The following is a 19,770-nucleotide window of genomic DNA, read 5'->3' as shown; positions in this document are numbered from 1 at the left end:
AAAGGAATTGTTTTCGCTGTGTTCTCAGGAGGCCAAAGATGACCAGTGGAGGAGAGCCATGGATTACCTTAAAATAGTCAGTGAGCTGAACTACATGACACAGATAGTCATCATGCTCTATGAAGACCCAAACAAGGTACGAGAATGTCAGCGCACATGCAATACTTTCAAATGGTAGAAATCAGAAGTAAAATACTTAGAGACAGCTTTTGTTTTTCTGTGTTTTGATAACCAAGAAATGTATAGACTGATTTTTGTCATAATTCTGCACACGCAAGATCATATTTTGAGCACACAAAACTTATGTTACGCAAGACTTTTGACCAGATTTACAGCTTAAACCTTTTTTTAGCATTAAAAAAACTACTGTCGGGATTTACTAAAGACACGCAGTGAAAAATTTGCGCTGAAAAGGAGTGGACAGGGTTATTTTTGTGGCTGACCTTATTACATATGCATTTGTATGAGTTTCCCTTTCAGACGCAAAATATATGGGAGGAGAGTATTTAAATGAATCATGCTAGGTGATTTACTAAGGTTTGCGCTCGTCAATTTACTGGTGGTTGCTCTTGGTAGATTGTGTTGGGCATTATGGAAATGATCTGACTGCGTCTGTGTTTTTAATTTGCGAGTCGTTAGTAGATCACAAGCAGAATTTCCATTCCGTTCCCATCTGCGCTTGGGATTGAGCTCTCATGTAAATTTGCCCTATTTAGTAAACCCCCCCCCCTTATAACGTTTTATATATATCATTCTAACATATATATATCATTCTAATATATATATATATATAGACTCACCTAAAGGATTATTAGGAACACCTGTTCAGTTTATCATTAATGCAATTATCTAATCAACCAATCACATGGCAGTTGCTTCAATGCATTTAGGGGTGTGGTCCTGGTCAAGACAATCTCCTGAACTCCAAACTGAATGTCAGAATGGGAAAGAAAGGTGATTTAAGCAATTTTGAGCGTGGCATGGTTGTTGGTGCCAGACGGGCCGGTCTGAGTATTTCACAATCTGCTCAGTTACTGGGATTTTCACACACAACCATTTCTAGGGTTTACAAAGAATGGTGTGAAAAGGGAAAAACATCCAGTATGCGGCAGTCCTGTGGGCGAAAATGTTGATGCTAGAGGTCAGAGGAGAATGGGCCGACTGATTCAAGCTGATAGAAGAGCAACTTCAGAAATAACCACTCGTTACAACCGAGGTATGCAGCAAAGCATTTGTGAAGCCACAACACGCACAACCTTGAGGCGGATGGGCTACAACAGCAGTAGACCCCACCGGGTACCACTCATTTCCACCACAAATGGGAAAAAGAGAATACAATTTGCAAGAGCTCACCAAAATTGGACAGTTGAAGACTGGAAAAACGTTGCCTAGTCTGATGAGTCTCGATTTCTGTTGAGACATTCAGATGGTAGAGTCAGAATTTAGCGTAAACAGAATGAGAATGTGGATCTATCATGCCTTGCTACCACTGTGCAGACTGGTGGTGGTGGTGTAATGGTGTGGGGGATGTTTTCTTGGCACACTTTAGGCCCCTTAGTGCCAATTGGGCATCGTTTAAATGCCACAGCCTACCTGAGCATTGTTTCTGACCATGTCCATCCTCTGATGGCTACTTCCAGCAGGATAATGCACCATGTCACAAAGCTTGAATCATTTCAAATTGGTTTCTTGAACATGACAATGAGTTCACTGTACTAAAATGGCCCCCACAGTCACCAGATCTCAACCCAATAGAGCATCTTTGGGATGTGATGGAACGGGAGCTTCGTGCCCTGGATGTGCATCCCACAAATCTCCATCAACTGCAAGATGCTATCCTATCAATATGGGCCAAAGGACATTTCTAAAGAATGCTTTCAGCACCTTGTTGAATCAATGCCACGTAGAATTAAGGCAGTTCTGAAGGCGAAAGGGGGTCAAACACAGTATTAGTATGGTGTTCCTAATAATCCTTTAGGTGAGTGTATATATATTTAGGCATGTATGATCTACAAGGACCGACATGTGACCCTGTGTAATACTGTGTTAATGTGGGGTTTGGATTTGTAGGATCCTTCGTCAGAGGACCGTTTCCATGTGGAACTTCATTTCAGTCCAGGAGCTAAAGGCTGTGAAGAAGATAAAAACCTGCCATCTGGATTTGGATATAGACCAGCATCCAGAGAGGTTAGCTGAAACTGATGACTATTGTCTTGAGTGTTAGAAATCTTTTATTTTATTTCTATTCTGCGTATTTCCTCTTGCTGAGGTTGGAGAAAAATTGGTGATAAAAGAAACATTCCATCTCAATTGAGAGTTGCTATTGATGTACTGTTAAATGTGTTTATTTCTCAGTCTCTGTCCTCTGAGCTTGAATGCATTTAAATGTTTGATGTCTCTTTAGAATGAGGGCTCCAAGAAGAAATCCCATAATGACAGTGACGAGGAGGCCAGTGGTGCCAGACGGGACGAGCCGGATCGAGCCCTGATGATGTTCCGGCCCATGGTGTCAGATCCCATTTACATCCACCGCAAGTCCCCTCTTCCCCGCTCCAAAAAGATTGGCTCTGTGGAAGTAAGTTATTATATGTTGTCATTATAAAGAGTCTCTAAAAACTTTTCTTCTAGTAATCAAATCAAGTCATTTCCAATTTATCACTATTCTTCCATACATATGTATATTGTACATATATAGAAGCTTAGCTTTGACAGAGACAATTATTAATGCATGAGTTAAGGCTTATCTACACAGAGCTCGAACTTTTACTGCAAATTTAAGTGAAACAATCCATCTGAATGTAGTGCGACAAAGCACTTTGTTGTTTTTGTTTATATTTAGCATATTTAGCATATAAATACAGACAGAGTCTTGTCAAGGCCACGATTCATTCATAATTATGCATCATCAATGTACTATAGCACTGTAAAATGTCACATCCTGATGTTAAGGTAATGTAGATTTTAAACCCAGAAGAAAATTAACCATCATTCTCCTAAATTTGAAGTTAACAGATGCTAACATTTGTCTTCTATGATGTGCAACACAAAAATCTCTGTTATCTCAGAAAATGTCGTTAGCATTTTATGACCCTTTAATCAACGTTCTAAATTAATACACTGCCTTCATTGCAGCAAAGGCCTCACACACATACAGTCACTCAAACACCCAGAAAAATTCAGGAGCACAGAAACTTGTCAACACTTCCCTGCATCCTTTATCAGTAAATTAACTTATAGTAAAATAGCAACAGAAAAGCTACATTTTATTTCTCAGGAACTAGGTGGTGGTGTTGCTGTTTTCGAATTCAACTCATAGCTTCACTAGTGACTCAATTACCAAGTATGCTGGACTCAGCTATTTTAAAGTGCCCCTATTATGCTATTTTCTCCTACAATAGGTTTACAATGCATCTAAGGTAAAAAAACACTATCATTATCGATATGGTTCGATAAAGGATTCGGTCTCTCTAAACCCCTCCATTCCGAGAGCCTTGTCTGCTCTGATTGGTCACATGGCCCAGTCTGTTGTGATTCGTCGACCACTTACAACACGTGACAGAAACCAAAGTCCAGCTCTTCCTCAGCACTTGATACTCAGTGACGGTTTTACCGTATCAATCTCAAGTGCATCAAAGTGGGTTTGCTTTGGCAGCAGAAAACAGCATCTTCTCGACAACACAAACCAAACTCTTCCAGTCTCAGCTGCACATACAGTGTGTGAGGGTCAATGTAGATGCTGTTCGCCGGAAGCCATAGACTGGCATTATGCAAATGTGTTACAAACCTATGTAGCTCAAGCAGGAAGACTGGAATTACTGACGCAGACAGTTCAGAATCGCTTCTTTCTTTTAGGAGATCTTTACATTCACAAACAGCTATACATACACTAAATGGCAGGTAATATTTGAAAAAGCATAATAGGGGCACTTAAAATTACAATACCACTTAAAATGATTTTCTTTTACATTTGTTAACATTTTACAGTAATGTTTCATTTGTTACTATTAGTTAATGCATTAGCATTACATGAACTTACAATGAACAGTATATTCAGTAGTCAACATTTGAAGTGGAACAAAACCTTTCATCAAAGTTATACATGAATTTTGAACAATACCCGTTCTTGTCTTTGGACAACTCTAATGAACTTTTTTGATCCACTTCTAATGTTGACTACTGTATTTTACAGCAATATACAATATATCTTTCTTAATGTTAATTAAAAAATAAAGGGGTTTATTAACTAATGTAATAGATGGAACATTTGATTTTAAATATATATAATTATTGGAATTAATATTAATTGCATTCTGTTGATTTAGAAGAACTAACAGTTCTAACTGTAAGTTCATGTACACTAATATATTTAACTTTGGTTAACAAATGAGAAATTACTGATTGTAAACAGAAATGTTTATGCTTGTATTGTATACAAATTCAAACATTAAAAAGCATAAGCTTTTATATTTAGGTTTTTAAGATCGCAAGAAACAAACTCATTGTTTCCAAACTTTTGCCTTGTAGTGTATGTACTGTGCATATGGAATTATATTTATCTTACTTTTTTTCACATCGCTGTGAATTTCACATCATGCATTGATTTGGAAAAAGTGTGTGTGATTTTCATCAATTTCAACTACATCTCTCTTCACGTCAATGCACCTTTACATGTCCTTAATTTTAACGACTGTGCCAAAGTCTCCTTTTCATTTTCAGTTTCTTTCCATTGAATTTGGTTTTTATGAAACAGGTTGATGTTTTTGTATTTTGTTTTCATCAGTTCAGTTTATGTCATTTTAAAGCATATAAGCTGGCTCAAAATGAAAGTGAAGACTGTTGATATTCTAGAAATGGACTACAGCTTCATGTTAAAGGTACACTATGTAACGTTTTTTTGTTCAAAATGAGTTAATGCATCATCAAACCTTCTTCCAAAACGTGTTTTTGTCTTACCCTGATTCACTATGGTAAGCCTTTTATAATATTTATATTTTAGACTTGACAGGATGGTTTTCGCAGGATATTGTGCCTGTGCGTGTCTCATCATATCCGTAAATAGAGTAAAATTGTTCCGGCTGCTCATAATCATATTCATCCGCAGTCACAGGCATGCAGTTTTGTTATTTAACCGGTAGATGGCCAAAAGTTACAATAGTGTACCTTTAAGTATTGCATTATAGTCTAATATATAATTTCATGATATTTGTTATATGTCTAAGTTAGTCAGTGAGCTGCACTATGCAAATCAAAAGAATGGTGGTTGTTTTCTTTTTTTTAGCTCCACTATTTTAGCCCAAATGAAATTCCATCTGTATGTTTCTAAAACTAAATTTTTCCTTCTAATGTCCATCTCTTGCCACATTAATACACTAAATAACAAAATAATTTACAGCCCTTGCTTCTGTAAAAATATGATTTATTGCTATCATTATATCATGGTCCGTCTGAATAATCAATTATTTATTGCTATCATCATATCATGGTCTGTCTGAATACTCATGATTGTCTTGAAGTTGTTTAAACCGTTTTATGCACAGGTAGTTCCAGTCAGTTTAATCACCGTTCTATAAAGGTGCCACACACACACACACACACACACACACACACACACACAAAAATAAGTATTAAATACAGAAATGATCTAAATAGCCATTTTCTTGTTACATCGATTATTTCAGAGTAAGAGTCGTTTACATGAAAAAAAAATTAGACAAAAAGACATGACATATAGTTGAATCGCACATTCCCTTGTCTACAGAAAATAAACTTTTAAAGGACCATGTTGCAACTCTCAACCTCGTGTCATTGCAAACCCTATAAATTGTTTCTGTGGAACACGAAAGAGTATACATTGAAAATTGACACTTATTTTGTCCAAAAAAGGAAATTAAATCAAGAAAAGGAAAAATCCACCTAAAAGTGAAAATAGCCAATCTCTCTACCTCGTGTCGCTCTCATGCTGTTGCTTGTTGGATTTTTTGTGCAATGTGATGCAAATTATCCCATCTTGCCATACTGTCACACAATACTGTTTCAAGCATTCAGTTTTCAGTGAATAAAAACCAACTAGCAGCCTTGTTAGTGTGTATATAATACCATTGGTGGAAAAGCGTGTCCATGAATCTTTCATATTTCAATTCCAAGCTTTTCTCACCCACAAAATGTCTTTTTTGTTTTCTTTTTTAGTCCCCAATGCAGACAGACTTTTTCAAGACGCCTGCTGGCAAAGTATGAGCGCACATATAGCTGTTTGTCTGCTCTTGAGTAAAAAGCCTTCCTGTAGTGAATGTTGGTGGACACGTAGCCGGACTGTTGTTAACGTTGCATGACTGTGCTGTTTCTGCCCCCTGTCTCACTTTCAGGAAGAGAGCCCCCTGAGTGTGTCTAGCCCTGACTCTATAGGTACCTGGATTCATTACACCTGTGGTGTTGGTACTGGGCGTCGAAGACGCAGATCAGGGGACCAAATAACTTCCTCCCCAGTCTCCCCCAAATCACTGGCTTTCACATCCAGTATTTTTGGCTCATGGCAACAGGTTTTTACCAATTTAATTCATTCTTCACACCAACCACTAACATTCACACTCAAGATCTTGGTGGCGGTAAGCAAGGACACCTAATGAGCAGATGAATTAAAAGAGAGCACTTTTACCTCATTCGTCATGTGTTTTGTTGATTTTTATTGCACTGGTTTGTGTTCTGGAATATCAGCTTTTAACTTTTCAATTTGTATCAAGTATCTTTGTCTTGACAGTTTTAGTCTTCATCTTTGTCTTAAAGTGAAAGTTCACCCAAAAATGAAAATCCTGTCATCGATTACTCGCCCTCAAGTTGGTCCAAACTTGTATGAGTTTCTCTCTTCTGTTGAAAACAAAAGAACATATTTTGAAGAATGTTGACGATAGTCATTAACTTTCATAGTATTTATTTTCCTAATATGGAAGTCAATGGCTACCGTAAACATTCTTCAAAGTATCTTTTGTGTTCAACAGAAGACAGAAACTCATACAGGTTTGGAGCAACTTGAGGGTGAGTAAATGATGACAGGATTTTCATTTTTGGGTGAACTATCTCTTTAACAATGTTTTTTAAACATCGTATCTCAATTAATGTTTTCTTCAAATACACATAAACCATGTATTTGTTCTAATCGTATGAAAACTAACTTGTTTAATATTTCTCCATTGACCGTAATTGGTACTAAATTCTGTGATTCTTGATTTAGACGGCAAATCCATTCGTGATAAGACACCGATAACCCAGTCTTTGTTTTTTACAGCGTTGGTTTAAAGTCAACATGAAATCAAAATTGGCTAAAATTTTTATTTTCTTAAAATGTTCCTGATTTCATTGTTTATGAATCATCTGTGCATGTTATTCCGGGAAGAAAAAAAAATCACATATGCCACGCAGTCAAATAGTTTAGTCATTGTTTTTTGGTATTTTTATAGGTAGATCACAGGGGATTTTTGCCAATAGTTAATTGTTAATAAATAGTTAATGTAGTTTAGTGTTAGTGTAACTAAAGGTTATGGCAGTAATAGCAAAAAAAAGATGAAATATTACCGTTTTTCTTTGTCGAGATGCTCTCAGAGACAAACTTTTTTGGTACTTTATTGGCATCTCTGCCTTTTCTGCATGTGTTTTTCAGAGGTTCAGTAGTCCTACTGCAAACCCTCTTCAGATTTAAAGAGCCATGTTTCAACTTCCAGTCAATTCCTGATGCGTACACTCAAGTCTTTTTACTTGTTGAATATCCTCAAAAATGCATAATTTTAAGGATATAAAATGCCATTTCTGGTTGACTTTAAATGCTGTTTTAAATGTTTTTTTTGTTGTTTTTTTGTCAATTAGTTATGTATACTATCGTTGTATTTATTTATTTATTTATTTTGTTTGTGTGTGTGTGCGTGACTTGGATACTGATTGAATCAAACCGGAATATCATACCATGTAGAGGAAAAAAAAAATTGATTCATAGACTTTTTTGCTATGAAAAAAAAGTCTCTTTTGCTGCTGCTTCAAACCATAAACTAAAAATCTCATTCCAACCCTTCATTGATTAATTTTTCTCTCTGCACCAATCTACTCTCTTTATCCATGTTTAGCCCATAGTCAATCTCTTTTCGTTCATCTGCTCTGCTATTAGCTGTCCTTTGCACCCTGCTCCATCAGTGTCCAGTGAAAAGTTGACCTCTGGGCTGCTGCGGGATATGTGTCACTGATGTCATACATGCATAGGGTGGATTACGCCTGTCTCTCACCTCTTCCGGGACAGATTTTGCCTCTGCTTTGGCACCTTTCAATATTCATTGGTCACTGTTCTCACCCAGATCAACATTTCTCATTTCTTGTCCTTACAGTTCAGTAGGAAGCTTTATCAACATAATCAATTATATTTGTTTATGGTGGTTAACCATTTAGTGAACATCACAATTTTTATTATGTTTTACAAAAATAATTATAACCCATGTGTTATAATTATGCTTGTGTCTTTGTTTTATAAAATATAATGCTTTGTTTTGTCAGTTTTCCTGTCATTTTTACGCAACATTATAACAAAGTGGGAACCTCGGTCAAGTTTCTTAACACAGTAAAATGTTTTGAGGATAGTGGCACAGATTAACCCAAGTCTTCAACCAAATACAGTGACCCCAAAAAAAGAATCTGGACACACATAATATTTAGTCGCACATGTCACACTTAAAAATGTCTGAATGATATTATGTTAAATGAGAGAATGTCAAAGCAATTTGCAATCCATTGAAATTTTGTGAATGTGATTTTTAGTAGATACATCAATAGCAGAATTTGTTTTGCTGAAGAGTGTTATATTGTAACCAAAATCTTTCAGGTAAATTGAAATTGGTTTGATGTATGATATAAATACACAGATTTTATGTGTGCCTTAAGTGTATTTTTGGGGCCATTGAAAATCCTTTTAGTTGAGGACTGGCTTGATCTAGGCCTCATGTAAAGATAACTGCTGTTTTAGTGTCCAATAACCCTCTTCCTATTCCCCGGATAACCCTCTTTTACCCCAAAGTAGATTTCAAAGATTTGAAGTTTCCTTTGGTTTTGCATGAAATTGAAATGAACATTTTTAACAGAGAAAAATAACTGGGCTGTGACCGTCTTGTTCCCTGCTCTGTTGGGTTTTACATGGATGCAAATGCATATTTGTTTGAAATTGTGGTTTGTTCAGTTATACTCTACAAACTGTTGCCATGTTCGTCCTCATACCCTTCTGCATTCCTGATCTCATTTCCCGTTTCTGATATGGAATAGAGTCTGTGTGGCAATGCTTAACGCATGATCCATTTATTTTTCTTCATGCTGGGTCTTTTTTTTTTGTTCGGTATAGACCTGTGAACTCACATATTTACAGTGCTGCTTATTAATGTCTATCTGTAAATCGCCTTCATGAAGAAAGGATGAAGGTTGACTGTTGAGCAGTTATTGTTGACTGCTTGTGCTCTTTCAGGTTCTGTCGGAGAACAACAGCCACAGCAGACCGGCCAGACTTCACCCCGATCACAAGCTCACTCCTGGAATCGGTAAGATCACACTCAACACACTCCTAATCTTGATCTTATAAAGACAACAGACATGTCTTGTAATATCCTGAATGTTGTTGGATGTTCATTATGGAGGAACTCTGACACACTGTCCTGGTTTTCGATGTCCAAATAATATTTTGCCGTTCCATTTCTAATCTCTGTTGTGTGTGATGTTGATGTGGCTGCTCTCTCTTGATTCTTTAAACTTAACGACCAATTAATTTGGGTCTGAATTGGAAGTGAATGTGTAATACTCATAAAGATGTATGACCGCGCTCATAAAGATAATAAATGATATTCGCTTAAATACTGATACAGGCAAATTATCAGTGCTGGTACTACTCGACCTCAGTGCTGCATTTGACACTGTCGATCACAAAATACTTCTTGACAGGCTGGAAAACTGGGTCGGGCTTTCTGGGATAGTCCTAAAATGGTTCAGGTCATACTTAGGAGGCAGAGGTTATTATGTGAGTATAGGAGACCATAAGTCTGAGTGGACATCCATGACATGCGGAGTCCCTCAAGGCTCAATTCTTGCGCCACTCCTATTCAACCTGTACATGCTCCCAATGAGCCAAATAATGAGAAAGAACCAAATCGCTTACCATAGCTATGCAGACGACACACAGCTCTACTTATCCCTATCGCCTAACGATTACAGCCCCATTGACTCCCTTTGCCAATGCATTGATGAAGTAAACAATTGGATGTGCCAAAACTTTCTTCAGTTAAACAAAGACAAAACTGAAGTCATTGCGTATGGAAACAAAGATGAAGTTCTCAAGGTGAACGCATACCTTCAGTCTAGGGGTCAAACAACTAAAAATCAAGTCAGGAATCTGGGTGTGTCTCTGGAGTCAGACCTTAGTTTCAGTAGTCATGTCAAAGCAATAACTAAATCAGCATATTATCACCTGAAAAATATTGCAAGAATTAGATGCTTTGTTTCCAGTCAAGACTTAGAAAAACTTGTGCATGCTTTCGTCACCAGCAGGGTGGATTATTGTAATGGACTTCTCACTGGCCTTCCCAAAAAGACCATAAGACAGTTGCAGCTCATACAGAACGCTGCTGCTAGGATTCTGAGCAGAACCAGAAAATATGAACACATCACACCAGTCCTCAGGTCTTTACACTGGCTGCCAGTTACATTTAGGATTGATTTTAAAGTATTATTACTGGTATATAAATCATTCAATGGCCTAGGACCTCAATACATTGCAGATATGCTCAGTGAATATAAACCCAACAGATCACTCAGATCATTAGGATCACATCGGCTAGAAATACCAAGGGTTCACTCTAAGCATGGCGAGTCTGCTTTTAGCTACTATGCCAGCCGCAGCTGGAACCAGCTTCCAGAAGAGATCAGATGTGCTCCTACAGTAGTCACATTCAAATCCAGACTCAAAACACATCTGTTTAGCTGTGCATTTACTGAATGAGCACTGTGCCACTGTTCGTCCGACTGTTTGCACTGTATTTTATTTTATGTTTTAATTATTCTGATTTCTGTATTTTATCTTTTATTCTAAACTGTTTTAATTATTCTGATTTCTTTTGATTATTTTAATTTCTTCTATGTAAAGCACTTTGAATTACCATTGTGTATGAAATGTGCTATATAAATAAACTTGCCTTGCCTTGCCTTGCCTTGCCTAATACTGACAGTGAGCTTTACTCTGAAAAGATTTTTGCCACACAGCTGACTAATACAGTGCTGACTCTCATATATGCTTGTAATGTCCTTTGTGTGTTTGTAGGCCGTATATACACAAACCTCCATGCTTTGTATGGAAGCATATACTTTTGCCTTACTGGGTAATTATACTTCTTTAGTAAGGGTATGTAGATGTGTAGGTGACATGAAATAGTTTTGGATGTCCTACAGTGTGATATCACTCTTAGAAGAAAGGTTCTAAATAGAACCCTAGGGTTCTTGAATTTTATAGAACGCTTTATGCAAAAAAAAAAGGTTCTATATAAGGAGAAAATCTTAAATGATTGCATAATACTTTCATGTTTAACTTCTTGTGGTGTGGATGTGTTTATGAGTTGTTAAATTATTAAAATGTAATTAAATTGAAAAATGATTTTAAAAGAAGAACCTGACAGAACCCTTTTAGGTTCTATATACTGTAGAACCTTTTCTTCGATGAGTGATTTTTTTAAGAGTGGCTGGTTGCAACTGCTTAGACTAGTCTTACAAGTTGGTCATCTCATTTTTTCTTTCAAGATTTGTCATAACTTTAAGTCAGTAACATAAAAACTTAGATTAGTCTAATTTGAATCCGAAAAGTAAGACTAATTAGCCCTAACTAATTGCTAGTTGGTCAGACTAGTTTTTAACAGACAGTTTTACATACAATAACACAACTGGCCCCAGTATTGTAATACGTTTTTATTTATTTATTTTTAGATTTACATGCAGCTTTTTGAAACCATAATAGAGATGAATTGAATTTTGTATTAATTTCAGTTAATTCTTTTGTTACACTGCAGGACAGTTTATAACTATAGGGAAGACAAAAGTTTACAGGGCCTACGATGTGCACTTCGATTTATACTTTCATAGACATTTTAAACAAAAATTTTGATGTTGGCTTGGAGGAAAAATTAGCACTTGGACATTTTACCAAGAAAGAATGTGTTCTTCGTGTCAGCCCTCAAAATTTAGTGTAAATTCAACTGATTTTTTGAACAACTAAGAGCTTGTGTGATTTAGTTTGGTACTTTGCGATGTGACATCAATAGTTTTTTTGACTACTGTAAAAATGTGTGCACCCAAACAAAAGCAAAATGCATTCTGGTCATTCACAGCAAATTGTGTTCCATTAATACAGATTTGCCATAATGCAAAAAAAAACTATGAATAGTTAAAATGTAACTGATATAATCTTACACTCCTGGGGCCGCATTCACAAAGCATTTATATTCTGTATTCTCAAAAAATTTAAGAATGTTCTTGTCTTTTTTTTTCTTAAGATTTTTCTAGCTTTGAATTTCTTTCTTCTGCTGAACACAGAAGAAGATATTTTGTATAATGGCGGTAATCAAACAGTTATTGGACCCCATTGACTTCCATAGTCATTTTTCCCCACAACACTTTGGTTACCGACATTCTTCAAAATATTTTCTTTTGTGTTCAACAGAAGAAAGAAATTCATACAGGTTTAGAACAACATGAGGGCGAGTAAATGATCGAGTCTTCTACAAGGACTGCCACACCATCAGATAACACCAAGTCACAAGTCTGCTATTTTCTTCTTAACAAAATGTTTGATAATTGAAGATTTTTTCAAGAATCACTCGTAGAACCATTCTTACAAACTTCTTAGGGATTTCTTAACTACTTTAAGAAGATCTTTGTGAATCCAGCCCCTGAATTGGAGTGATGGAATGAATATATTAAGGATTATCATAGTGGTCTACAGTGGGTAATAATACTGTAATAGTTACAGCAGTTGTAGTAAAGACGGTGTAAGTCTATTACACATTTCATTTAGTCTTTTTCATTTAGTTATTGCTTGATATGTCACTTCATGTGACCCTAAAGCTAATGTCTTATTGTTCGGAAGAATGTTTTTATTATTTTTTCTCCCTAAAGTGGGGTTCTCTGAAGATAGTTTTACCTAACTTGGTTACAATTACAAAAGACATTACTGTCATTATGGGATGGTTTCAGTGAGGCTGCACTACTCATTCTGTGGCAAGAATCTGTTATAAATGCTGCATGCTGCATGCACTGCCAGGTGTCTCTGGGAACACCCGATTGCTGTATGTATCTTCTCTAACTCCATCAGGGTCACATTGTGCTGGCTTGTTTAGCACCATGGTGCTGGGCGGCTCCTCCAGCGCTCCTAACCTACAAGATTACGCTCACGCACACCGTAAAAAGCTGACCTCCTCTGGCTTCTTAGATGGTATGTGCAAACACGCACACACACCTTCTAATGGTGAATCCCCGTCCCTACTTTTAAGGAATCCAGGAGTCTTATCTGTGTTTTCAGTGGGAAACTACCGGATTTTATGTTGTTCTCATTGGAATAAGTCGTCCTTTTGTTGCTGTGTTGTGGTACAGATGCCCGTCTGCCCCGATTAGATTCATTTATGATGAGAAACCTACATTACAACAAACTCAGGATCTTTTGGGGAATCCTGCAACTCAAATGCTTTTGCAAGAAATGTATGCTATGAACTGTCCATAGCGTATGTTTCATTAAAAATCAGGTATAATAAGTTTATCGATAATATCGATAATCCTTGTAAAAAAACAGTTTCTTTTGTAAATCCTATGTGTCGCATATGTCTCGTCCTTGTTAACGCAAAGCTGTATGTTGAATTCATCTTGAGAGTCCGTCTCACCAGAATCTCTGCACTGTTAGCAAATAATGTTATTTATTAATTTACCTTAATGTAACTCATACTACTGTAACACACTGTAAACCCATCTGTTTTTCTGTAGTCGGTCCATACGACTTAATGTACGTACATCAAGAAAGTAATCTGCTTTCTTAGCTTTCCCTACAGTAGCTGCGCCACAGATTTACATGTAACTTAGATGATCATTATTTCTACTGCAAACAAGAATAGCAATAACACACATTTCATTAAACCCTTGTGCGTCACTATTAAAAGTTACTCTAAGGTCCTTAGAGGACAAAAATATCTGTCCAAAAAACTCATAAAAATGTGAAGCTTTGGAGCACAGACTTAAGTTTGGTCTCATTTTAAAGAAGTCAAGTCACCTTCATTTATACAGCGCTTTTAACAATATAGATTGTTTCAAAGCAGCTTTACAGTGATAATAGGAAATTAAAGTAACAGGCTTTACAGCACTTCTAGAATAAAGTTATTGTCCAGCTAAAGTTAGCTTTGATTGATTCACTTCCGTTACAAAGATCATTAGTTGTTAATGATCGGAGATCACTAATAGATCGTGTTAGGGCCGCTTACACGACACCGTTCTAACAGAAAACCGTTAATGCGCTCTGCCCCGCTCACTCGCACAACATCAGTGCCTGGTGGCTCGAGAACGCAAACCTTGAAATGGGTTCCAAGGTGCAAAAGCCTTGAAAATTTTTGAAAAAACTTCTCTGCGCAAACTTAAAAAACGCGATCCTGTGGAAACGCTGACGCGTGCACATGCGTATTATGTGTTTAGTCTATAGGTATGCGCGTTTGAATATATATGTGTACAGACGTTTATTCTTTCTTTACAAATTGACCTCAACAAGTTACTTGTCTGGCATTGAAAAATGTATAATACAGAATTTTTTATCACTTCCGTGTAGCCATGTGAACTGGAACTATTTTGACAACGTTTTATCTGTACAGAGGTAAAGGGAAGGGAAAGATGACCATTTGGAGATTGTTGAAGTAAAAAAAAAAGTAATTGAGTTTTTATTTATTTTGTGTACAATAGTGTGAAATAGATTTATGAAAGGAAATCAGGGTGAAAAATTAGAGATGCACCGATCAACCGGAATCAGCCGATTTTCCGCATGTTCGGCCCAGGGCGGTGACCGGCCGCTCAGTCTCATGTCTTTCCTGTTGAAAGCGGCACAGACAATAACATCAGTTACATGTTCTCGTTCTCTTCTTTCCGACGGTCAAGTGACACACACCCGCCTCCACTCATTCGCTCCGATTAAACACTGCTTGTATTTTCCATAATTTTACTAATTCCCGTAGGTTTCGCGTTCACACCAAAAGCGCACGCATTACTGATCAATATAAGTGGAGCGCACAAGCCGCCACTTAAACAGCTTGTAAGTCGCAAGTACCAAAATGAGTGGCTTATTGCACTTAAACGGTCAAATGCATACAAAGTTATGTCAAACAGCACGTTTTGCTGAGTATTCAGTTAAACACCGTCAGTTTTGGGACGTAGACAGATGAGAGAAAATGCAGGTAATGTAACAGTATATTGGATCTGTGCATAAACTCTTAAAGTGACAGCAGCCTAATAAGCCTGCTTCTGTCTGCCATGTTAATCAAAGAACAAAAGACAGAAAATCACTCTCTGCTCTCGACTGAATAACTTTTGTAACTTTAATTGTAAGCATTAATCTTAAATTAAATAATTATGTCATATCTCTCTTTATTCTATTGCATTTATTTGTGCTGTTGTTTGCAATTTGTTCTTATTTTATTATTGACTTGTCTTTTTTAATGAAAATAAAATTTTGCATTGAATAAAAGTAGATTTTTGTTTGTATATGCTGTCAATTATAGTTCTTTGAGAAAAAAAATCTGAATCTGCAAAACATTGGTTTCAGCAGGTCACGCTGACTAAAAATTTGGAAATTGGTATTGGCCAAGAAAATTGCAATCGGTGCATTTCTAATTAAAATGGCAATGAAAATACCGAAAATAAATTTCTGCAGAAATGTATGCACTTGGCATTAACTTGGGGGAAAAAAACTATTTAGAGAAAGACAAAAACGTCCTTAAGGATGCACAAGGTTTAGGTTTACAAAAAACCTACATATCTTAATATTACATAACTTAAGGTCTGTTCAAATACACCCTGTAGCTAAAATTTAACTGAATTAAGTAAACCCATTAAAATGAAAAAGGCTTGTAAGTAAACAGCCACTGTTATGATTTGCTAATGCTTCATCATTTTTCACTTTTAATGCTGAATGCTCATCTGTATACTGTATCAGTTTAGACAGCATCAGGCTTTATAATGGCTTCTTTCTGCTTTTGACGTGATGCTCACATTCAGTGTAGGCAAATGTCAGCTGTTAAGCGACTGAATGCCAGTGGGCGGGGCTTGTGGTGCGATGATGTAAACTATTGGTCGATATCTTGCTCTGGAGGCAGTCGTATGCAAAAGTATTTGCCTGTGTGACGTCACAGATCACCGATATCCAAAAGAGTCGTATTTTGAGCTTGATTAAATAAATGCTTTATTTATAATGTTGAGAACGATTTTAGCTCTGAAACTTGCAGGGTGTTTTAATGGTCAAAGACCTCTTACGTCAAAAAATCTTTGAAATTTGATTTCTCATGTCATGATCCCTTTAAATACACTGTGGTATTCTGGGTTTTGAGTATTTCCCCTTATCCTGCACACACACCTGCACCATAGTAGCCAAACCTTTTTTCTTTGTATACAGACATGACTAAAAAAAATCCTAGGAAATGTTGGAAGCTAGAAATTTCCCAGCAAACTGAACCCCACAGCTCTGAATTAAAATAATTCTTGCAGATTTACCATAGCGAGTTTGAGTAATGCAATAATGTGCTTTTCAACACAGATTTATATACAGATATTGTGTTAACTTCTAAAGAAATATTGAGCAAACAAATCCTGTATACCTTTTAGTTAGTTAACCTATTTTGGTAAAATGATTGATTCCTCATACAATTATATAGGATTATGGAATCTTGGTAATGGTTCTGTTAACATATCCAGCCTACTTGTAGTGTCTGTGCTGGAATAATAATAATATAACTGCTCAACCCAAGTTTTTAAGACCATCTATCATGCAACAAGTGACTTTTGACTTTGTAGCTATTATTTGAGGAGAAATATAACTCAACATATGTTTTGATGTCCTATTATGTTGTTTGTTTTCATATTTGATTCCCAAAAATGATTTTTAAATTTAAGATTCCATGGCTAATTTGTGTTGTGAAGCAAGAGCGTTTATAGATCATGAAGTTCATGTAGTAGCAGTGCTAAAGAAAGTGTAGCGTCCATCATAGAATTAACCCTAGAATGCATGACCCGTACAAAGAGATGGCATCCTGTTTTTATCTTTCAGTGCAATTAAATCATTGAAGAATTGGATTATGCACCAGTTTAAATGTTTCAGCAATGTTCAGTTGTCCTATATACCATAACCAAATTCAGTTCAATATAATTGCTTGTGACGAATGTGTATTTATGTGAAATTTTAATTTACCAGCAACATTTGCCAATTATTTTGCTGATCCTTGCAGACATGCAAGTAGACTGTTGTTTTTCTGAAACTAATAAGTTGAAGAACAGGTAAATGTGTGTAAATCTGAATAAGTGTAGTGGTTGTGTTGTAGTCTTGTGTCCATTTACTATAAGAAGGTTTGTGGAGATTTGTTTTATGGCCAGTAAACGACCGTGCTGAACCTTGAGAGTAAAGACGGGTGAAAAGAAGGTAGTTCATATAAAGAAATAAGCTTTGGACCAATGAGAAGTCCCGATACTGGGGTCGTCATGTTGCAGCCGTATCCAATGCCACTGGGTGTTTTTGTGTGCTAGTCCAAGATCCAATCGAAGAGTAATACTGAGCAGAAAATATATACTGAGTCACAATTCCATATGAAAAGCCTACGGGTATTTTTGAGACCCTTTACAAAGGCTTGGGGTAGTGATAGAAAAAAGCTATTTTATTTGAACAAAATATTCCCAAAAAGTGGCGTGTCTCTTGGAACAGCACTGCACATTTTTGAAATTCTCTCTTATCTGACACAGTCTATCTTCTGACTAGTTGATCATCTGAATGTCCAGTGCTGTGGCAATTCAACGACTGCTCTATCGTGTCCATGTAACCCCCTTTATGCATTCTAGGGTTAATATGGTGTGTTTGCTTGGACAGAAAGGAAACGAAGGTTTCATTTTGAAAGTGGAACGTTTTGTTGTTGTTGTTTTTTAATCACTATCCCTATGGCTTTCCAAACACTAAACACAAGCACGCCTCTGCTTTTCTTCTGCGTCTTTCCTGCATGACTCTTGCCTTCTTCAGCCTTTCTTTAACCCTCTTTCTGTTAGCTCTTATACATTTCAAGTACCTGTTTTTCTCTTTCTCAGAGGCTACACGTGGTTCTGCTGTTAAAAGATTTTCTATCTCATTTGCGCGACACCCAACCAATGGTATGTTTGCTTTTGTTAATTCCTAGTCACGTTTTCCCCTCACATTCAGTTTTTGATTTATTATTTATTCCTCTGGATATAGTTCCTCCTTCAAACCCCATGATAAGGGCACAGGGAATGTGACATTTTAAAGGACTAAAGATACTCATTCAACACCAGGCATCATGTATATATTTGATCAACAGCTTAGTCTCTGGACGGTGATCTCATTACATGGATTTAAAAAAAAAACGCTGTCATTTTGTTACATCATTTACATAAAGTACAATAAGATTAATGTATGGAATTGGGAATATTGTGCTGTAACCTATTTTTAATTATTTGCTTGTTTGTTTGTGGTTGAATGAACTAGTTCTTAGAAACTGATGAAATGCGTTGAGTTTTCAAGTGAAAAGGATTTGCTGCTCTTTGGCCTATATGAAGAATATTTATTTAATATAACACTTTATTTTAACCTGTTTAAATGTCTCTGCTTATTTTAGCTTGACTAAACATGTTTTCTGTGTTTTTTTCCAATTCCAAATTCTATAGCATAAATGAAACTATCATCCAAAAAGTGACATACACACACAAAAAAAATTCAACGATTGGCTCAGATGTAAAGGATTATTTAAAAAACATTGTGCATAATGCTGCATTGAAGTGTTTTATAAGTTGATAACATCCAAGATGATGCTTTTGGAAGTTTCGAGAATTGCCCATTTTTAGCATATCATTTTTATTGTTTGTTTTTTTCTTTTAATCTGCTTTTCTAAATGGGTCAGTGTTTTCCAGTATGTTCAGTGGTAAGTGTTAATCATACTTAATATACACATTCTATTCTGTCTAATTAGTGTTTGTTGTTTATTTTGGCTCTAGTTCCCACTCTTGTGTAGTAAGTACTCAGATCTAGTCTATAGACGTTTGTTTTTTACCCTTAGCACTTAGACCTGTCCTATAACTCAGAATTCTATTGTATTTTTATCTTTCTTTATGTACCCACAAGAAAATTAGCTTTTGGTTTAATCATTGCATTCGCAGAAGGAAAAGTAACACATATCGCATATGCTCCTCTGTATTTTTTTTAATAATTGACAAGACATACTCTCATCTTGCATTCTACCTATTCTAAGTAAATCACCTAATAACCTAATAATTTGAACATTGCCTAATAATAGTTTCCTTATATTGTTGTGTGATTGGCTCCTTCACTCATTCACTTCTTAAGATGCCTTTTTTTATTGTTAAAAGTTATTGATACTTTTTTTGTTTTTAAAAAAAGCAGTAAATCAATCTGTGTTAAGTGGGGACAGCACTTGTACTCTACATCTAATCAGTTCTATCATTAAATTCTAAAAAATTTAG

At 36.2% G+C, this 19,770-nt stretch overlaps 1 protein-coding gene across 19 annotated transcripts in view; it reads left to right on the top strand.

Moving 5' to 3' along the window:
* ppip5k2 (diphosphoinositol pentakisphosphate kinase 2) overlaps positions 1 to 19,770 on the top strand; it is a 56,413-nt gene that overhangs the window by 32,726 nt on the left and 3,917 nt on the right. For 4 of the 19 annotated variants that reach the window (XM_077243356.1, XM_077243357.1, XM_077243354.1 and 1 more), the window contains 5 exons: positions 29 to 136; positions 2,071 to 2,187; positions 2,405 to 2,575; positions 6,363 to 6,536; positions 9,485 to 9,557. In XM_077243356.1, coding sequence (XP_077099471.1) covers positions 29 to 136; positions 2,071 to 2,187; positions 2,405 to 2,575; positions 6,363 to 6,536; positions 9,485 to 9,557 — 643 coding nt within the window. Of the gene's footprint in view, positions 1 to 28; positions 137 to 2,070; positions 2,188 to 2,404; positions 2,576 to 6,186; positions 6,229 to 6,362; positions 6,537 to 9,484; positions 9,558 to 13,366; positions 13,487 to 18,363; positions 18,427 to 19,190; positions 19,212 to 19,770 lie in introns of all 19 variants that reach the window. The other 15 variants (XM_077243364.1, XM_077243362.1, XM_077243363.1 and 12 more) reach the window with 8 other exon arrangements.

This window comes from Siphateles boraxobius, unplaced genomic scaffold (assembly GCF_051911475.1).
Source record: "Siphateles boraxobius isolate OS27281-9 unplaced genomic scaffold, OSU_SipBor_1 25, whole genome shotgun sequence".
NCBI classification, from domain to species: domain Eukaryota; kingdom Metazoa; phylum Chordata; class Actinopteri; order Cypriniformes; family Leuciscidae; genus Siphateles; species Siphateles boraxobius.
The sequence above is the reverse complement of the archived record's forward strand: the minus strand, read 5'-3'. Positions and strand labels throughout refer to the sequence as shown.